The sequence below is a fragment of the Nothobranchius furzeri genome, chromosome 5 (genome assembly GCF_043380555.1).
Source record: "Nothobranchius furzeri strain GRZ-AD chromosome 5, NfurGRZ-RIMD1, whole genome shotgun sequence".
In the NCBI taxonomy this organism is placed as follows: Eukaryota; Metazoa; Chordata; class Actinopteri; order Cyprinodontiformes; family Nothobranchiidae; genus Nothobranchius; species Nothobranchius furzeri.
Window position 1 is genome coordinate 79,492,621 of NC_091745.1, and position 22,137 is coordinate 79,514,757.

At 42.5% G+C, this 22,137-nt stretch overlaps 1 protein-coding gene across 2 annotated transcripts in view; it reads left to right on the plus strand.

The window, feature by feature from the left end:
- Positions 1-22,137, plus strand: part of rorc (RAR-related orphan receptor C) — a 32,004-nt gene that overhangs the window by 6,480 nt on the left and 3,387 nt on the right. Inside the window, exons 1-9 of one of the 2 annotated variants that reach the window (XM_054741408.2) lie at positions 1,782-1,920; positions 17,597-17,682; positions 19,582-19,723; positions 19,809-20,165; positions 20,256-20,357; positions 20,431-20,552; positions 20,803-20,935; positions 21,010-21,117; positions 21,201-21,311. In XM_054741408.2, the coding sequence (XP_054597383.2) occupies positions 1,911-1,920; positions 17,597-17,682; positions 19,582-19,723; positions 19,809-20,165; positions 20,256-20,357; positions 20,431-20,552; positions 20,803-20,935; positions 21,010-21,117; positions 21,201-21,311 (1,171 nt within the window). In that variant the 5' untranslated portion in view covers positions 1,782-1,910. Of the gene's footprint in view, positions 1-1,781; positions 1,921-17,596; positions 17,683-19,581; positions 19,724-19,808; positions 20,166-20,255; positions 20,358-20,430; positions 20,553-20,802; positions 20,936-21,009; positions 21,118-21,200; positions 21,312-22,137 lie in introns of those variants that run through there. The other variant, XM_015950642.3, reaches the window with a different exon arrangement.

A 22,137-nucleotide genomic window follows, 5' to 3' on the forward strand; every position in this document is an offset into this window, starting at 1 on the left:
CGGAGGAGCTGGTCCAAGTGGCTGGGGAGAGGGGAGTTCTGGGCCTCCTTGCTTAGGCTGCTGCCCCCATGACCCAACCCCAGATACGCAGTTAAAGATGGGTGGATGGGGTTACTAACACGGAATTCAGTTGTAATTTATTGCATCCATCCATCCGTTCATCCATCCACCCGTTCTTCCATCCACCCATACTTCCATCCATGCATCCATCCACCCATACTTCCATCCATGCATCCATCCATTCATACTTCCATCCATGCATCCATCCATTCATACTTCCATCCATGCATTCATCCACCCATACTTCCATCCATGCATCCATCCATTCATACTTCCATCCATGCATCCATCCATTCATACTTCCATCCATGCATCCATCCATTCATACTTCCATCCATGCATCCATCCATTCATACTTCCATCCATGCATCCATCCACCCATACTTCCATCCATGCATCCATCCATTCATACTTCCATCCATGCATCCATCCATTCATACTTCCATCCATGCATCCATCCATTCATACTTCCATCCATGCATCCATCCATTCATACTTCCATCCATGCATCCATCCACTCGTTCTTCCATCCACCCATACTTCCATCCATGCATCCATCCATTCATACTTCCATCCATGCATCCATCCACCCATACTTCCATCCATGCATCCATCCATTCATACTTCCATCCATGCATCCATCCATTCATCCATCATCCATCCATGCATCCATCCACGCATCCATTCATCTGTTCATTCATCCATCCATCCATCCATCCATCCCTTCATCCATCCATCCACGCATTCATTCATCTGTTCATTCATCCATCCATCCATCCATCCACGCATCTGTCCATCCACCCCTCCATCCTTCTGTCCGTCCATCCGTCCATGCATCCACCCATCCATCCATCCATCCATCCATCCATTCATACTTTCATCCATGCATCCATCCATTCATCCATTCATCCATCATCCATCCATGCATCCATCCACGCATCCATTCATCTGTTCATTCATCCATCCATCCATCCACGCATCTGTCCATCCATCCCTCCATCCATCTGTCCGTCCGTCCGTCCATGCATCCATCCACCCATCCATCCATCCACCCATCCACCCATCCATCCATCCATCCATCCATCCATCCATCCATCCATCCATCCATCCATCCATCCATCCATCCACTAAGCAGAGAGGTCCAGATTTTCTTCTCCTTAGCCATTAGCTCCTCCGAAGGAATCCTAAGGTCTTTATATACTTTAAATTTTGAAGATGCTAATTGCCAAGACCTGACAACAATGTACACACATAAATATTTTAAGACTAATATATTAACATGTCATGCAAACCCGGATTTAAAATCTGAAGTTTGCTGCACAAAGAAACAAAAAATTCTAGAGGGTCAACAAAAGACCAGCTATGAATGAACCGAGCTAATAAAAACTTAAAAGAGTCCTAAGCTGATGTGTAACTTACAAATTCCCACATCACCTCACAGAAAGGTGCCAGACGCTTTATTTTTATCTGATTGCTGTGTTAGAGTGAGGGGGTGCAGGATAACAACAAAGGTCTGAGAACAAAAAAGTACCTTGAGAAAAAAGTCAAGACAGGGGACAGTCCCCCATCTCTCTCTCTCTCTCTCTCTCTCTCTCTCTCTCTCTCTCTCTCTCTCTCTCTCTCTCTCTCTCTCATGCACACACACACTTGCTAGGGAGGTGATGCGACTTCTGTCACTCAAAAGTCTGAATATATGCGCAGAGGCTACAGTGAGCACCTGACCCAGCTCTCTGGAGGACGAGCGACAAAAGAAAAAGACGACAGAAAAAAGTGACAGTTTGCCGTACAAGGCGAGAGGGAAAGAGTTTGTGAAAGTGGGACAAACATCTGAGACGAGTGAAGGAGTGAGGATGATGCGAGGTAGGGATGAAGCGCTCTTTGGCCTGTGTGTGTGTGTGTGTGTGTGTGTGTGTGTGTGTGTGTGTGTGGGCAGTACAATCAACGATATTCAGTTCTGTTATTACACAAAGATTTTAGGAAGGTGTGTGATGAAACGCTTTCTTCCCGGTGGCTCACACACCTCTAGCTCCACATCCCTCCATCACCATGTGATGAAGCTTCTTTAAACTCAACGCTGATCTAAAACCTCCTGATTTCATCGTGTTTTATTAGAAGCTCTTTTTATGTTTCAAACTTTTCTCAAACTTCTGCAGTGCCTAACCGTTTTCTGAGTTCGCCGACTGATGTGTTTCACTTTTATGGTTTGGTGACACGATTCAACGTCAGCTCTCTTTGATGGATTTAAGATCCGAATCATGCTTCAGATATTTGAGCCCTCTGTTCCTCTCACATATATGTTTGTGGCACACCTCGTGTCAATTTAAAGAGCAACACGTTATCCACATATTTATGGGCTTTTCAAGCCTTTTTCTCTCCTGAACATCTTCTGAGTCAACGTCTTTTCTTTCTGGAGTTGTAGTAGAAATGCACAAATAATGCAATCCAGCATCCACGCAGGAGTCCGTGTTAAACGGTGACATTTAAGTTGTTGCAAACTTTTTACGTTAGTTTGAATTTTGCACACACTTCAACAGAAAACAGGATGCTGCACCGCCACAGCGCACCGGCTAGAGTGGACCGACTCCACGCACAAGCTAAAAAATAACCACGTAAATAAATGTCATTAGAACAGAATGGAGAAAAATAAAGCAACTGATACTTTTGTTTGCTGATGCAAAACTCACACACACACACACACACACACACACACACACACACAGCTGCTTTTTAGATGGCGGCTAGATGCGACGTTTCCCTCCCCCCTGCAGCTGTGCTGTGGATTCAGCACGCGCCAACGACCGGAGAACTGATGGAAGTTTTCACCAAACTTTTTTTTGTCTCAGCCACAGCAGGAAAAGAATGAGATCCCTCTATTCAAACACACACACACACACACACACACCTTATTTCAGATGGCACTAGTACCGCGTTTGAGGGATTCCTGTGCAGTTCTTGTACCGTTTGCTTATCAGAAAGGATTTCCTCGTTCCTCTGGCAGCACAAACCTGCACGGCACTTCCAAAACAGCAGAAGCGCTCGGCCTCAGATCAAAGCAAACTTCAAAAATCGCAGGTGACACATTCCCCCTCGAAATATGGTGAAAGAGAGGCAGCAGCTGATTCACACCCGCTGCCACCGTCAGAACACGACCTGTCAGCAACTCCTCCAAGTTCACTAAACACGTCAGTCTGTTTGATGCTAATTAGTGTTTCATAATTCAACGCTGTAGGTTTTCTCAGTTCTTCTTTTCACGTGAATAAATTCTGTTCAACCAAATTAGTATTCAGTAATAAAACATGTTTAAAACTAATTATAACTAATTTAATCTGTTTGAGAACTTTTCTTTCAGCTAAAGACAAAAGTTTTCATTTGTCACAAAGTTCAGCAATAATTTTACTTTTATAAAAATCTCACGAGGAACTTTTTAGGATTTTAGAAGTTGTAAAAAAATTAATCAGTTCTGCTTTTAAAAATACACAGAATTTTTTTTATTTATTTAGGTATTTTCATTTGCAAAAGTGCAAAAGTGTGTGTTTTATTGTCATAAAAAAGTTTTTTAATTGTTCTCCGTCTTCCACTCGTCTAACAAAACAGATTATTTTCTGTACTTTTCCAGGTTTCGTCAGAAGCGGAGGAAAAACACAAATAAGGGTTTATGTTTGTCATAAATCATCTGGTCGTGTGAAACGGTTTTTAGCTGTTTGTGTTCGTGCGTCTCTTGTGTGAGTACACAATGTGTGTTTGCGCTCTTGCTTACGTCGGTAACCAAAGGTGAGCTTCCGTAGGAGGAAAGCTGAGGTTTTTCAGTCCGTTTACAGTGCAAAGAGCAAAGTGCTGACGAGATGATTTCAGGATGATAATCTGGCTGCTTTAGTGTTGTTCCCCCTCCGCCGAGCACACGTTAACATGTCCTCACGTCAGCTTTATGTGAACGTGACGACGGGGATGCAGAGACCGCTTTCTGGCTCAACAATCGTGTTTTCGTTTAGTTTTCTTGCTGATTTCCTGGATGTTCTGCATTTCACAGCTTTACGGATTCCCTCTTATTCCACAAACATTTCCAGTCCGATTTCAGCTAAATCTAAACTCTCTCCTTTTTATATTCAAGTGATTTTAACTGACCATAAACTCAGGCTGCGCAGTGGTGCAGTGGTTAGAGCTGTTTCCTTGCAGCGAGAAGGTCCCGGGTTCGCTTCCCGGCCTGGGATCTTTCTGCATGGAGTTAGCATGTTCTCCCTGTGCATGCGTGGGTTCTCTCCGGGTTCTCCGCCTTCCTCCCACAGTCCAAAAACATGACTGTTAGGTTGATTGGTCTGTCTAAGTTGTCCTTAGGTGTGTGTGTGTGTGTGTGTGTGTGTGTGTGTGTGTGTGTGTGTGTTTGTCCTGTGTGTCTCTGTGTTACCCTGCGATGGACTGGCTCTCTGTCCAGGGTGTACCCCGCCTGATTGCCCGTTGACCGCTGGAGATAGGCACCACAACACAGGTGAATTAACCTAAAAAATAGCTTTTTTAAAGAAAATTTGGGATAACATTTTAAATATCTGAAATGTTTGTGTTGGTAAAATTTAAGTTAAATGTTATTTTAATAAAAACGAATAAAGGCGCCATGCAGTACATTGCCACAGACTAAATTCTCCCAGAGTTACCACAAGGACCAATTTGGTGCACCACCCAAAAAATTTCTTTGGCCCTATCTGGCCACCCCATCAAAATTTTCTGGAGGCGCCCCTGCGACTGGTGTGTATGTCATCAGAAACCCTGCAGGTTTTAAAAGATATCACCAGTGCAGCGAAATGAGAAAGTGATGCTCGAAACGACGATGCAGGAAATCCAAACGTGTTTTATTTCTTGATGATCTTTGATTGTTAAATCTTGTTAACACAGAATGAAGTCTGACCATAAAACACATTTTAGCAAAATGATCCAAACACACAATTTTATTCTATTTCAAATAGAAACGGTAACGTCATGGCGATGCTGAAAATGAGAAACATCAGTTGAGATTAGGATGGAGTTATAAACAACCGGGGGGGTAAAATCATAGACAGACAGATTAAAAGGTTGGTTTATGCTTGACGCGTCCGCGAGGTCCGCACGGCTCCGCGCGGAAAAGTTGCGTCATTTTAACAACCACGCCCCTCCACCGCGCCTCCGCACGGCCCAGAATTTCCGCACCGCGCACCTTGGAAAATTTCTGACCACGCGGACGGATGGACGCGGAAAAACATGGCGGACCGGCAAGAACTAGTATGGCAGAGGTTCGTAAATACAGACATTTGTATGATTCAGCTCTCAGAGATCACCGTGATCAACATGTTGTTAATAATTCTTGGAGAGAAATAGCTCGCACTGTCGGAAAAGACGAGGACGCTGTTAAAAATGCTGGAATGCCATGTTGTAAACAGTAATTTCTACTTCTACTATGGTGTAGTGTTGGATGTTTGCCGTAGAGCTCCATGCTGCCCCCTACAGTTTGGGAGAATATTGGCTCACCGCAGAGACAACCCGCATGAACCATAAACGCTGCGAGTTGTGAAACGCGTTCCATCCGCGAGCCGCGTCACCAAGCGGAAAGTGAATGCGTCAAGCATAAGCCAAGCTTTAGTTGGAAGTTTTGTTTGGCCCTAAACAGTTGTGTCTGTTTATCTGCACTTTTTATCATTTTTTTCTTCAGATTCTTTAGATTTTCACAATAAAACATTTGCATGCAAAAAAGTCTAATTTTTGTGACCTACGATAACTTTTAACTTGGTGATTTTGGCCTTCGTTTTGAAATGTTTGTTTTCCTTACATGAGAGCAGAGGCGGTTCAAGAGAATTTTACAGAAAGGTGTAAAGGAGGGGCTGAAGGTTTAGGCTGGGGGGCCATGCTGGAGCTTCTCATTAAAGTACGTGAGAATCACCTTTATGTAAATAAAATATCCTAAAAAAAATGTATGTATGAAACACAAATATTCCACAAAATAAATAGAGAAATAGATGAATACAAATGACAAATTTGGGGAAAAAACTTAAATTACGTCTTTTTTCTTTGAGGGGGCATTCGGGGGGGTGGGCTCTACAGCTGGGGGCGGTCTTCCCCCCAGTAGTTCTGCCCCTGCAGGCAAAACGATAGTCTTTTGATGCTCAAATGATGTGAAAATCAGTTTATTCTCCCTGAAGAAGAAGAAAATGTCATTTCTAAAGCGCCTCTCAAGATAAAAATCACGAGGCGCTTCACAAAAACAAAAATGTAAAAATATAAAAAATGATTTAGAAAATGTTTAAAAATATATTTAAAATGAGCAAAAATAGACAATTGGGATTTAAAAAATGTTAAGAAAGAGAGAGAGTGAACAGGAAAGAGGGAAATCAGTGGATCCTGAGGAAGGTGGAATAGGTGGGGAGAGCAGAATAAAGAGAGAGAGGTGAAGAAGGTCATACAAAAGCCAGCTTGAACAAGTGAGTCTTCAGCTGCTTTTTAAAGGAGACCACTGAGTCCACTGATCTCAGGCTCAGGGGAGAGAGGTCCAGAGTCTGGGGGCCACAGTAGCAGATGATCTGTCACCTTTGACCTTTAGCCTGGTGCTGCACAACCAGTAGGCTTTGATCACTGGACCTCAGGGACCTGCTGGGGGTGTAGGGACTAAGAAGATCACCAATGTAAGGTGGTGCTTGTCCATGTAAGGCCCTATAGACCAGAACCAGGATCTAGAAATGAACCCTGAAGTTGACTGGCAGCCAGTGAAGCTGGAGGAGAAGCGGGGTGATGTGGGTGTGTTTGGAGGACTTGGTCAGAAGCCGAGCACAGGCGTTCTGAACCACCTGTAGACGGTTCAGGGAGGTTCTGCTCAGACACGTGAAAAGAGAGTTACAGTAGTCTAAGCGTGAGGAGATGAAGGTGTGGAGAACTGTCTCAAGTTCAGAGCGGGACAGAATGGGACTCAGCTTAGCAACGTTCCTGAGATGGAAGAAGGAAGAGCCAACAAGAGAACTGACATGAGAATCCAGGGTGAGAGCTGGGTCAAAGGTCACGCCAAGATTCCTGACAGAAGGTTTGGTGTGGGAAGCAAGCTGACCAAGAGAGTCTCTGACTTTGGGAACCAGCTTGTCTGGGGCACAGATGAGGATCTCAGTCTTATCTTCATTCAGCTGAAGAAAGCTCCCACCATCCAGGCTTTGATAGAGTCTAAGCAGGTGTGTAACAGCTGCAGCTTAGACATCTCATGGGGCTTAAAGGAGATGTACAGTTGGATGTCATCTGCATAAAGATGGTAGGAGATTCCTTTGAAGGAGCTCAGGATGTGCTGAAGAGGAAGCAGATAGAGGAGGAAGAGCAGAGGCCCCAGCACAGAACCTTGTGGGACACCATGGGTAAGAGAGGTGGTGGAGGACCTAAACTTGGAGACGGCCACAGAAAAGGAGCGCTCAGAGAGATAAGAGGAGAACCACTCCAGAGCAGATCCTGATAGGCCTACCCAGTCTCTCAGCCTCTCCAGTAGCAGGTGATGGTCAACAGTGTCAAAGGCTGCAGTCAGGTCCAGCAGGACCAGAACAGAACAGTCCCCTGCATCACTGTGAGTCAGAAGGTCATTAGAGACCATAAGAAGAGCTGTTTCAGTAGAATGAGCTCTACGAAAACCTGACTGGATGCAATCATAGATGTGTTACACTGTGAAGTGTGGTGAGGAAAAAGGCCTCATCATGCTTCTTGGTTGATAAGTCAAACTCAGTGCCTCTTCCAGTTCCTGAGTCTGTCAGGTTCACAGATTCTCTCTCAGACTTTTCCCCCCACACCCAGCAGTCCACCTACTTATATACACACCCTTAAGACCCCGCCTCCAATTAAGATTGGCCAATCACCTCAGCTTTTCACAGGAGAAAAGCACATTAAAGGGTTTCATATAACTATCTCAACAATGAAATATACATTTAAACCACAATCAGTTTACACATCATTTGTTCTAGGCATTTCTCTGAGTTCCTCCAATAATGTTCAAATGTTTTCTTTAAAAAGGCTGCATTTGAGGCAGGTTCCCCCTTTAGCTGCTTCAAGATGGCTGCCAGAGAGGACACGCCCTGAGGGTAACAGACATTTCAAGTCTGACAAAAAACTAACAATATAATCACCATCTTTAACAGTAAAGAAAAAATGTATTGCTTTCTTAACATGGAGAAGCCACTTCAGTGGATGCCTGTACCACTCCTGCCCTCCAGCTCTCCTTCAGCCTGTCCAAAGGGCCTCTAACCTGTCTTCCATAGAGGAGTTCAAACGGAGAAAAACCAGTTGAAGCCTGCGGTACTTCTCCATAGGCAAACAAAAGAAAAGGCAGCCATTTATCCCAGTTTTTACCAGTGTCATCAATAAACTTTCTTAACATTTGCTTCAGTGTACCATTAAATCGCTCCACTAAACTGTTTCTGGATGGTATGGAGATGTTTGAATACCCTTTACACCCAGTTGGTTATACAGAGTTTTAATCAGATATGACATGAAACTAGTACCTTGATCAGTTAGGATCTCCTCTGGGATGCCAGCTCTGGAGAAAAGATCTACCAAACACCGGACAATATGTTTGACCTGAAGGGAACGTAATGGGTAGACGTCTGGATATCTAGTTGCATAATCACAAATGACTAAAGCATATTTATGCCCACTACTGCTCTTGGGTAATGGACCTATGATGTCCATGGCTATTCTCTTATAAGGTACATCCATAACTGGCAAACTTTGTAATTGGGCTCTGTCTGACACCTTGGTGGGGGCAACTAGCTGACAGTCATGACAGGTTTTGCAATAGTCAACAACATCTTTGTACATTCCTGGCCAATAGAATCGCTGAGCAATATGGTTGTAAGTCTTTGCCTGTCCTAGATGCCCTGACCACGGTACCGTGTGACCCAAATGCAAGATTAACGATCTGTAATCTTTTGGTACCACCAGTCTGGGTTCTTCAATATCTGCAAGATACAAAAGTTTACCTTTTATAATAAAAGTTCTCCATTTAAACTTTTGACTTCCACAGCATTTTCTCCATCTACTTCCTGTGCTTTTTTAAAGAGAGGTTTTAAAGAAGGATCATTGTCTTGGCTCTCTTTAAAGTTTTTGGGGACTTGCCACTGAAGATCAATAGGTGGAGTCATTGGCAAAGCAGGTTCCGCTGGTTTTAGTCCACACTTGTACTTGTTTTTCTCTCATCTACGTTGTCGTTTTGTTTTCCTGATTTTTCTCCCACCTTCACACAAATCATCCTCTGCATCTGGCAGTGGTTCTAAACCCTTCTTCATAGATCGAGTGATGACTGCACATGATAACCCAGGGCTTTTGAGTACCAAGCTGTCTAAGATTGGCAGATCTTCCCCAAGAACTACATCATATGTCAACTGGTTCATAACCCCAACAGTTAACATGAAGGCTTGGCCTTCTACTTCAATGGTAACATCTGCAGTTGGGTAGTCTTTCTGACATCCATGAACACAAGTGATGTTAGCAGGTCTGTTGAAATCAGGCAGTACATTGTTCCTCGGGGAGCGGTGACCCATCTCCTGGGGGAGCGGTGACCTGAAAACACGGCCACGCTCTGGAACCATTTGGTGGTTTAACCCCCCAATCCAACCACTTAATGTTGAGTGTCCAGCGGGGAGACATTGGGTCTCATTTTTAAAGACTTTGGTATGACCCGACTGGGATTTGAACTCCAATCTCCCAGTCCCAGGGTGGCCACTGAGCTGGTTTTGTTGTGTTCTCTGACCTGAATAGTTTCATGCAGAGGTCGATCGATATTGGTTTTTCTTTTGCCAATACCAATGCCGACATGCAAAGGTCATGGTCAGCTGATGGCCAATGTGTGCTGCTGATTTTCATTTTCTGACATCCACACGTTTTCCACCTTATTCTCATGCTGAAATGTCAGATAACAACAGAAGCTGAATCAGTTTTTGAACGCAGAATTTAACCTGCTGTTAAATCTTAATTTTATGCCCGGCTCATATTAAAATCAGGCATCTAACTAAAGTAATTCAAACTATTCGGTATTAAATATTAAAAACTGGTAAATAAAAAGAAATTTTAGCTGGAAATTATTTTTAGAGCATTTATTAAAGCAGATGTTATTCAGGGACTTTAAAATATACTTAATCCTGCAGCTGTGCCTGGATGGGCCTGACTTTAAATTGGCTTTGCTATGGAGGTATATCGGCCGATGTTGATGTATAAAAAATGTCCAATATCGGCCCAAAATATCAGTCTACCCCAAGTTTGATGCACACCAGATACTTCCAGAGTATCGTCTGTCCTAGTCCTGATGATTCATAAATGTCCAGGTGCCAAAATAATATCTGATGATTCACAAAAGCATTCGTGGAGCTCCTTTAATGTCTAATAATGTCTCAAATTAGCTCTAAAATATTGATTGTGGCAAAAAAAAGGGAAAAATACATGATGTGGTAAACAGAACGCTATTTATCTTCTCTGCCATCAGATAAAAACTTTATTTTGAAAGGATTTCACATTTTAACACACTTTCATATTATCTACAATTGTTCATTTGTGTTTTCTTGCTTTTGTTTGATTAATTAAAAACATTTATTTGCATTTTAAACATCATCCAAAGCCGTTTTAGAAACCTGTGAAGTTTTCTCAAACCTGCATGTTCAGCTTCGCCGAGACACAATCGCTCTTTCGATGGTTACCCAAAAAAGACAACAATAGAGATAAAAATATATTTATCTACCAATCTGTCACAGACGGGTGTGTGTGCGCATATCAGGAGATGCGGGGTTTGATTGGATGGGCCTGTGGCTGCAGATAACACAGCGAGTGTGAAAAGCTCCAAACTGCTTCTGCTCACATGTTCACACCTGCAGACTTGGTTGCCTAAGAGGATTTATTCATTTTTTAATATTTAAACTCTGAGAATCGTTTCAGGTTAGTGGAAAGAAGGTGAGGCAACAGTGCTGTGTGTGTGCTGAGTGTTTTCTAGGTGTGCGATTGTGTGCGTGAGCTGTGAAAGGTTGTGGGTCACAGTGGATTTCCTGTTGTTTGAGGTTGACAATCAGAACTGAAATATCAAAAATGGAGAGAGAAAGAGAAAGCAGAGACCACCGATGTTCTCCGCGTATCGTGCGTCTCTGACGAGCTCAACTCACTTTCAGCCCCTGCGTCCTGTTCAGCTGCTGGGATTGCTGTAAATGCCAACCAGTCAGCTTAGCTTCCTGGTTTTTCACAAGCTTCTGCTCTGGTTGCTGTTCAATCTCAGTCCTCGACTTCGGGTGATCCCAGTGGCAGTCTGATAAAGAGGGCACACACTGACACACTAACACACACTCGCAGACGCAATGAGAATTGACACAGTTATGCACGGAAACACTAAATACTTGTGAATCTGAGCTGCAGCAGACACACGGACGGTGAAGAGATTCGGTGCACGGGTGGAAGGAAGAGAGAAGCTGAGGTGAGGAGATAAGAGATCATTCTCGCTGGCTGCAGCGCTGCATCCTTCCAGGGCTTTATTAGCATAACATGAGCGCAGCTTTCTGCTGGTTTCGTGAGTTTGTCTGTGACCAAGATCCGCACCAAGAAGGAGACTTACGGGTGTGAGAGACTAGAGAGATCAGGGGCAAAAGGGGGGAGGTGAGAGGGGAGGGAGGGGGCCATTACTGGCAGTGATGAGGGAAGAAGAGTGCATTACTGGCAGTTGTGTCCTTTTTGAGCGAGATAGAGAAGGATCACAAAGTTAAGAAGTGACATGAAAGAGGGACAGTCAGAGTGAGACAGAAGCCAGTCAACCACTTGAAAGGACTTTGAGGTTGACACCTCCGTACTCATTACCTTTCTCCATTTGCAAATATTCCACGTCCTCAGACGGCCCTCTCCTCCTATTACCTCTGCTGCTATTCTCTTTGTAATTATTAAGTCAAGAGGAAACTACCTTTGTTTTCTATGGTCGCACGAGCACTGTTTGATGTTAAAGGGGAAGTACAGCATCGGTTCTCACTGTGGAGCTTGTTTCTGAGCGTGTGGGAGACAGTCGTGTGTGACACGGTGCCAGGTCTGATATTTGACAGAAACAGGGTGGATACGATTATGCTACAGAAGGATAGCATAGCATAGCATAGCATAGTTTATTTATATAGCACATTTAAAATGCAGCATGGGAGCTGCCCAAAGTGCTGCACAGGCTAAAACAAAACACAACCATTACAAGGAGCTAAAACAAAGGATAAAAATCTCAATTAAAAGCAGAGAAAACATGAATAATAAGAACACATTAAAACAATGACACAATAAAACACTAAAACGAGTCACTGTCTAAAAGCCAAAGTGTAAAAGTGGGTCTTTAAACGAGATTTAAAAATATGCATAAAAGCAATGCTGTTGATCTTCCAGGAAGAAATACTTTCCTTTAAATTAGCATTGTTCCAAACTTTTAATACATGAAAAGTCTCTTAGACCTTTTGCAAGTTCACTGAGGAACTGTTTTACTTGTTATTTTTAAAATACGATCATCATTCAGTTTACCAAGCAGGCTGAACGTGAAAATAGCCTTCTACCTCCATTTGCCGCTGACAGAAAACAGATGGGGAAACGCTCGGATTAGAGAAACCTGACAGATCTACGTCACACTGAAAATTAGCATTCATGGACTCAACCGTCTTGGCTCGCAACCAGGAAACGCTGTTGTTGATTTAGCATCCAGGAGAGAGCAGAGCATTTCTTGGCTAGTAGAAGCTAACCGTTAGCATTAGCAACTCCACTGTGGAGATAAAACATCAACGTTGCAGAGCAACGGTAGAGAGTTGCATTGCTGTTAGCCCATCAGAGGAAATATGTCCAAGTATCAGGAAATCCAAGAGGGTGCTCGCTGCAGAACTACAAAGGCGGAGCTGCACCAGAGTCAGCCCCGCCCATTCACACAAGCTCAGCCTAGCCCACTGACTTCTTCTGTTTTTGTTTTTTTAACTTTATCGCAAACTAACCTGACCCACACGAATTACGGCTGTTACTAGTTTACAACTGTTAATGCTATGTTCTATGCTCCAATTAAACAAGATGAATATAACTTGCTACACGACAAAGCCTTAATATGTCCTGAAACGAAAAGGTTTCTTTTAGCAACTATCTGCCCACAGCCGCTCCAACAAAAGCAGCCTACAACAGCATTCAAGGCTCGTTGCTGTATGGGCTCTGGTGGTCCAGTGGCACGATCGTCTGACTTAAAGAGCAAATTGCAGGTTAGAGACTCCCATGAAGCAATGTTTAGATAAACATAATAGAAACTCGTTTTAAAAGTTTTTTTTACAAATACATGAATTATTTAGGCTTTTAGAGTCATTTTTGTGAGAAAGTTTATTTTTTGCCAAACCAAGTGACTTCATCTGAGGGAGTCCTGTTAGCTTAATCCAGAGAAAAATATGGATTCTAATGCGGCGCTGACACAGAGGAAACTTTAAATGTTTATAATTCTACTTCTGATGGACCAGAACCATAAAGTTATGAGTTTGCTGCTCGCCCCAGAGAGCAGAGACCAACCAGAGGGAGAAACCATCGGCCAAAGCAGAGATAGAGGAGAAGCAGCGGGGGAGTAAACGATGCTAGCTTAAACTCGTGTGCTAACATCACAATATAGTACAGGTTACTATCGTGTACCAGACAATTAAAATAGTGTCGGTCAGTTAATATAATATTAATACTAATGAGCGTCTGTCAGCGATCTCATACTCGTTAATATCCGTTCACCTAACGTAGTTTAGCTCTTAGAGAGAGCTTCCAGTTCTGGAGCTCATGCGGGTTTCTGTGAGCTGGATCCGACCCAAACACCAGCAAGCCAGTCCATTTGGTATTTTTAAAAGCTGCACATGATCCTCTCCTGGTTGTCCGGGCGGCGGTTCTGATCCGGTTCCCACCCGGGAACCAACTGGCCCGCTGAGCCGCGCGACGGTGATCAGAGTTCCAGAAATCCACATTTCATTTTTTATACCCCGCCTCGTGTCTCCAGAGCCCAGTCCCGGTACCGACCGATGCGGGCTACAGAAGTCCGCCTTTCAGCTGCAGAAACGCCCTCAGGCACGGAGATAGAGGCGCTGATTCTCTTGTCTGGAAACCCGTGGACTCGATGTCCAGACATGCTGGAGTTGGTACAGCCTTCACACACACTAGTTTACCAACATTAACACAACCCAACACCAGTAAACACACACTGACTGGGTCACATGACCTCTCTACCCTAAAACCAGCCACTCTCCACACTGAGCTGAGGCAGCCGAGCTTCTGACTCCCTTTGGTTACGTCAGAGGTTCACATTTAGAAAAAAAGAGGGTTTTTAGAAGCTTTGCTGGGAAAGGACACTTTTTACTAGAAAACTCTGCTGTTATGTATTTTAAAATTAAATATCCACAATAAACATTTCAAATAGGATTTTTTGGACAGCATTTTATGTGAATTAGAAAAAAAATTTTTACCTGCAATTTGCTCTTTAAGTTTTGTTTTCCCCTCAGCTGATGCTGGTTCGACTCTCGGTGGGGTCGGCAGCAATCTGTTTAGCCAGCTGAAACATTTAATTTGTTTATATTTTAGTTGTAATGTTTATTTTCTGCAAAATATTTATGTCTCTAAAAGTTCTTTGAATTTGGTCGTTCCTAAACAGCATTTTAGTTGAAACTCTGCTCATGAATAGACTCACACTGGCTAAATAAACAAAAAAAAACAAATAAAAAAACACATTAGTCATTATATTTTAAACGGTATACCAATAAATGGTTGTAAACATAGTACTGGCAAGTGTAGCTAGAAAGGAAGAAAAAAGTTTATGCCGCTGCTGGGAGGCAAACCTGCACAAAACTGCATGCTAATCTGACTCCATAACCACTTCACCACTACATCTGTTAACAGTCAAGTGGCGTCACATGTAATTCTGCCATCCAGTGTGTCTTTGTAGATGGGATGTATGGTTTTTCCGGCGGTGTCTCAGTACAAGTCAGTACTTGTGCTCCTCCAGTTTAATGGGAGCAGAAGCAACTCTGTCACTAATGGTGTCAAATCTGGAGAAGAAGCTGTTCAGGGTGTCACGAAGAGAAGAATCCTCTCTGATCTGCTGGCTGGCGCTCCTGTAGTCTGCCATGGTTCTCAGTCCCCTCCACATGTTCTGCAGGTCATTGTTCTTAAAGTACTCCTCAATGCGTTGCCTTTATCTGGATTTAGCCGGCCATATTCCTTTGCCGGAAGTAGTTTGGATTTGACAAGAAAAACCATACTGTGTCGTTTTTCTCTTCGATATGTACTTAAACATATCAGGTTGTGTATATCTGGAGCTTGTCCAGAAAAAAAAATAATTTTTGGGTGCACAGGACCAGTTCCAGTGTGGGCCAGATGCTGAAAAATAAATTCATAAATCTGTCTTTTTTGAAGTTTCACAAATCAGAGAAAGGTTTCACAAATCTCAAACTATGTTTTATGCATTCTGCTACGAGCCTGGAATAATCTGGAACAGGTTTGAAGAGTGTATGTGTTGTAATTTTTGAGCTAGAGCAGATTAAAAATGGTCAGAGTAGAGAAAATTTGGGTGTATTAGCCCTTTAGCCAAGCTGGAATTGGAAGCTAACTTCAGGCTCGTATGAAAACTAGTGATTGAAATCACTTACAAATTTCTGAAAATCTAAGCTTTTTAATTAAAAAAATGGTATTAATAACGTTTCAGTCAAGTCAGTATTAGAAATTGTGGTCTTTATATCATATCTCAATCATATATAAAGTTAATATTATTACTTTAACTGTTTAACAAACAGGGAGACCAGAAAAATCAAATAGCTAATTTAAAGCTAAGCTACAATTGCTGATTTCTTTGTTGATGTAGCTTTTGTGTTAGCTTGTGAACTCCTTGCATTAGTTTTAATACTGCGTGTTAATATTGATACGATTAGCTATGAAACACGGTGCCTTTGCAATAATTCTCTAGTAAAGCTTCAAATGCTACAGTGCCTACATTTAAGAACTAAGAACGGTTACAAACGTTAGTTAATTTCATCCTTACCTTTCCTCTTTGAAACCCACCGAGAATGGTTGAAACAAAACCACAAAAACAATGTAGTGGCCGCCAAAATAGACCGGCTTCCGGCCGAGGTCTTTCGCTCGTCGATTTTCCGGTAAAAGACACGCCATCATGTTCTTGTTCGAAAGTTCTTTCCGTGTCGGTGCGGGATCGGCTCGGGGTCCTTCGACTGCCGAGGACGTCACATCACTGCACATCTACTCGGCTTTCACACACACGTTTTGGAAAGACATCAGCAGTTTTGTTAATAAATTCTTGTTTGTTAACACCTAAATGTTTTCTTTATAATTGTAATTTGTTAATAAAACACCATATTATCTTTGTTTTGTAAAGAATGTGAAACTGCATAAAACCAACATCGGACTGACAAACAATAGAACAGTTCTTATATGTGAAGCCACATGTGTTTGTATTAATGTGGATTTCGTCTGTATATTTCCTTAGTTGCTATCTAAATACATTCTTTGACTCAAATGTTGCTTGGTGTCTTTCAATAAAGTTCTTATATTTTATTTTGCCCCATTTCATCAACATCAAGAGTTTCTGAGGGTCACCGTTTCTCATTTGCTTATATTTTACATTTCCTTTAGAAATTCAAACATGTTTTCTCCAAAAAGTGTTGCTTTTTGGACTACAGGACTACAACCGCTATGACTACGACCGCAAGTTTGTTCTGACCAATCAAAATCATAACGTGATGACGTCACTTCCGTAAGCTTCATGTTCAGCCAATCAACTACTTTTGACGTCATCGGCAGTCGAAGGACCCCGAGCCGATCCTGTACCGACACCGGTGACACGCGAGTTGACGTCTGCAGCCAGGTCCTACCCCGTTGCTCTGGCTCACTTCTAGTTCCTGAAATAGAAGATCCAGAACATTCTCCACACAAATCCCCTCACAAGGCATTTATTTATACCAGAAACCACTGCATATGTGTTGAAGTGAACTTGGCCTATAAGAACGCTGCAGTATTTATGCTGCAACGTTGACATCTAAGAATGTTAAAGACTAGAACTGCCTTGAAACACCTTTACAGATTTATAAATAATGAACAGGGAATAAAAATCTAGTCATTTAATCTGGCAAGATGTGATTTTCTCTCAGTTTGATTTTGTACATTTATTGGATGGTTCTTCCACATATTTTACTAATCTTCATTGAATTGGTTGATCTGTATTGTATTGCACTCTCTAAAGTTACAGAACCCCCCAAGGTGCTTTACATCCCACCAGTCATTCACACATGTATTCAAACTCTAGAGCGGATTAGCTACACACTAGCTACGGCAACCCTGGGGCACGCTGGCAGAGATTTTACTTAAAAAATAAGGATTTTTTTTTTTTTTTGATATTCAGAATCATCCATTCATCTGAAATTACGGTTGGGCTGCATAACTTCTGCAAACCTAAACTTTGTGTTTTTGCATGTTTCTGACTCGGTGTGGTCTGTGTGAAGTAAAGAAGCTTATGGTGGATTTTTCAGCAGCTTTTTTTATTTCTCCATCCATTCAGCTCAGATCGAAGTGATCCCATGCAAGATTTGTGGTGACAAGTCTTCTGGAGTGCATTATGGAGTCATCACATGTGAGGGTTGTAAGGTGAGGCTCACTGCAGGTGGTGTAAAGTCAATCACGTGTCCATGATGTATTGGAGAGTTTTTTAATGCTTTATTTCAAAGTACCACTATGGAAGCCCATTCTCGCCTCTCTGATAAAAAAATAAATCTCATATTAACCTTTCTCATAATTATGAAATAGTTTGAGACAGTTAATTATGTGATGGCTAAGTCATAATAATAAAACACTATCTCGTTTTTATTAGGTTTATCGAAGTGGCAGGAATTGGCTTGCATACTGACAAATCAATTTCCACATTCATGAAAAAAAAATGTAGGTATTTTGGTTTCTCTTGTTTTGATTGTATTTTTGTTGGTAATGAACTGCATTTCTCTTGATGATTTTTTTAAATTATTATTTCCCAATAAAATAAATTTTATTCCGACTCTCAAGTTGAACAGAATTATTTACTTTTATGCACTAGATGAGCAGTTTTCTTAATCATTTTATGGTAGATTAACATTTTCATTTAGTAGGTTTTTTTGTATCATTGTTAAAATACCAGACTTCAACATAATTACCTTTCAGTGTATAGAAACAGATGTTTAGCTCAACCTGGCATTATGAGTTAGCTTAAGTTAGCGTAAGATAACGTCTGTGACTTAGCTTAGCCTATACTAATGTTTAGTAATTATAGTATCAATCACCGGATTGCCACTGATGTCTCTTAGAGCTGCAACTTGGCACTGAGAGTCAACCCTTCAGGTCTAAGATGAGTTAACATAGATGAGTTAGCATAGATAAGTTAGCATAGATGCGTTAGCGTAGATGAGTTAGCATAGATGTGTTAGCATAGATGAGTTAGCATAGACGAGTTGGCATCATGAGTTAGCATAGATGAGTTAGTGTAGATAAAGTAGCATAGATGAGTTAGCATAGATGAGTTAGCATAGTTGAGTTAGCATAAATGAGTTAGCATAGATGAGTTGGCGTAGATGAATTACCATAGATGAGTCAGCGTACATTAATTAGCATAGATGAGTTAGCGTCGTGAGTTAGCATAGATGAGTTAACATCTTGAGTTAGCATAGATGAGTTAGCGTACAATTAATTAGCATAGATGAGTTAGCATAGATGAGTTTGTGTAGATGAGATGGCATAGATGAGTTAGCGTAGATAAATTAGCATAGATGAGTTAGCTTACATTAATTAGCATAGATGAGTTAGCATCATGAGTTAGCATAGATGAATAATAATCTTCAGTTAGTGTAGATGAGTTTGTGTAGATGAGTTAGTGTTGATGAGTTTGTGTAGATGAGTTAGCATAGATGAGTTTGTGTAGATGAGTTAGCGTAGATAAATTAGCATAGATGAGTTAGCGTACATTAATTAGCATAAATGAGTTAGCATCGTGAGTTAGCATAGATGAATTAGCATCTTGAGTTAGCATAGATGAGTTAGCGTAGATGAGTTTGTGTAGATGAGTTAGCGTTGATGATTTGGCGTATGGTGTCATTATCTTAAAATTGAATTATCTGTCTATTATTTTCTGTTATTTGAGGAGGAAATCAGCAGCATGGCTAGTCATGCCACTCTGAAGCATTTAGCTGTTCTGCTCAAAAAACCTGTGGAAGGCAAAATTCAAAAGGTGTAAAAAGTAAAATTAGCATGAATCAGTATGAAATGTTTGAGATTTTAGTTGTTTTAAGATAGCTGCAAGTTAGCTCTTATAGCTTGGATAAGCGGTTAGCTCGTTTACCTGGTCAAAAATCATCTCTGTTTCGTCAAATTGAGGTCTTTCAAAGAGCTACCTGCAACAGGTTAGACATTACTGATTAAAACGTGTACATGGAGACTCACTTAATAAAACACATTTTTGTAACTCACTGTTTCTGATCCAGTAACCCTGCTCCTGTTTCCCCTCACTAACTCCTCCTTCAGGGATTTTTCCGGCGCAGCCAGCTACCCACCGTGTCCTACTCCTGCTCCAGACAAAGTAACTGCCAGATCGACCGCGCCAGCCGCAACCGCTGCCAGCACTGCCGCCTGCAGAAGTGCTTGGCCCAGGGCATGAGCAGGGATGGTGAGCCACGCCACCGCCTCACAAATCCACTTTGTTGGTCACTTGCAGCATTTTTGTTTATTCCCTTTTCTGTTATCCCGTCCAGCTGTGAAGTTTGGGCGGATGTCCAAGCGCCAGCGGGACTCCCTGATAGCTGAAGTTGAGTGGCACCGACAGCAGCAGCAGCAACAGCAGCAGCTCCAGGGAAACGCCCAGCTGGCGCTGTCCTACCCCGCCAAAACCCATCAGGACCGCTCACCTCCGCTTCTCCAGCCCATGGCCACAGCCTACACCTTCGGCGGAAACTCAGAACTGATGTCCTACGCCGCTGACGTTCACCCCTACCTGGTGTGCTCTCCCAATGACACTCAGATCTCTGGGATGATTTACAGAAGCTCCGGTGGGACCCCTACATCCAGATCCCAGGGGAGGGGGGACAGCAGTGGGCACTCTGACATAAGAGGCGAGGCACTCATCGTGTGGGAGTCTCTTTTCCCACTTCTCTCATTTTATTTTCCCTTCATTTTATGATTTCCCCTTTTCTTTCTATCAGGATTTGACTCCCGGCAACAATCCCCCGATCTCGTGGCGATTCATCCCTACAACTCTCTCGATGATCTGTACAGCCTCTATCCTTATTCCCCCAGAAGCATAGGTGAGAACCCATGAGGAGTGGGCCGAAATTAACGCCATGTTTCACGGTAACATCTGCGTTGGCGTGTTTTCAGATGACCTGTGTGCCAGCATTGTGCGCTCCCACAGAGAGACCACCCAGTACAGACTGGAGGAGTTGCAAGCCCTCAGATGGAAGCTGTTCACCAGGGAGGAGATCCAGGCCTACCAGAGCAAAGTACCGCCAACCAGATCTCCCCTTCCTCTTGTGTGACTGAGACAAACAGAAAACTAGCTGTTTCTCATAGCGTTTGGTTGATGAGTCAAACAGAAAACTGTCTTATCACCACTTCCCCCTCCTCCTCTGTCTTTGATCGCAGTAGTTTTTGAATATAAAGAGGTGTGAGTGGGATTATTTTAAAGTCTCAGATCATTTAAACCTGCTGCAGAAAGAAAAAACATCTTCTCCCTGTCTTTCTTTTTCCTAGACGGCGGATGAGATGTGGCAGCACTGCTCCATTCGTCTCACTGATGCTGTGCAGTATGTGGTGGAGTTTGCAAAACACATCCCAGGTTTCCGTTTGCTCAGCCAGAACGACCAGATCACCCTCCTGAAGACAGGCGAGCCTTGGCTCTCCTCCAAAACAAGAATAATAATAAAAAAGGGTTTACTAATGGATTTGTTGCCCTCATAGGCTCGATGGAGGTGGTTCTGGTCCGGATGTGTCGTTTCTTTAACACAGAGAACAACACCGTGTTCTTTGATGGGAAATTTGCTGGAACAGAAGTTTTCGAGTCTCTGGGTAAAACTTCCCTAAACGTGTGAAATGGCTGGAGCACGTGTTCCTGGTGACTTATCCGAGCTTTGTGGTGTCTTTTCTCCAAGTGTGCGGTGATTTAATCACGGCGTTGTTCGACTTTGCTCGGGGTATGTGTGCTCTACAGCTCACAGAGCAGCAGATCGCCCTCTTCAGTGCTCTGGTGCTGATCAACGCAGGTGAGATGGGTTCAGCCCGCCTCATTATCATGTTTCAGTTCAGGGCTTTTATTTTCTAAACCAGTGAAAAATGGAAGAAATGTTTAAAGAGCAAGTCACCCCCAGTCAACCTTTTTTCCTGATAAACTATATAAATGTGTGTCTAATCGTGCTGCAGACACGTGTAGTCAGTAGTTTTGCACTTTAGTGCATTTTAGTTAAAATGTTAATGTTCTGCCTAAAACTGTCAGTGTTGTGCCGTCGTCAGGTAAAAACTCTGCACTGCATTTGAATTTAAATCTGCCATCGCTATTGGCTAAGAGGTACCCTAGAACGTTAGCTGGTACCAAATGATGTCACAATGTCGTTGTGAGCCTGTATGTGTGTATTTGTTAGCGGCTCCGCCCTCTCGGTCTGCCAGGCAACAGCATTTGTTACGTTTTTCAAACAGGAAGTGGGGGCGGAGTAATACTCTGGTAGGGGGTGACTTGCTCTTTAAATTTACTAATGCAAGTTCAAATTTTTATTTTTAGATTTTCACATAGTTAAGACGTACGATGCACAGCTCACTTTTACCCGGATATGTTTATAGTTTTCCACACAAAAACTAGTCCGTTTGCCAACCAGTAGTCATTCAGTGAGATTTCAGGTTTTTTCTTTTACTCGCTGCATATTTGTGCTTGGAAGCAAAACGGAGTAGGTCCAGATCATCCAGTCCAACTTTCCTCCACTGGTCAAAAATGGGAATAAAAAACACCTCATGCTTCGTTTAACATCCTCCAAGCAGACTTGTTTGGCTCTCACCATTTATTACAAAGTGATTCAGAGACAACACGCCTATGTTTTG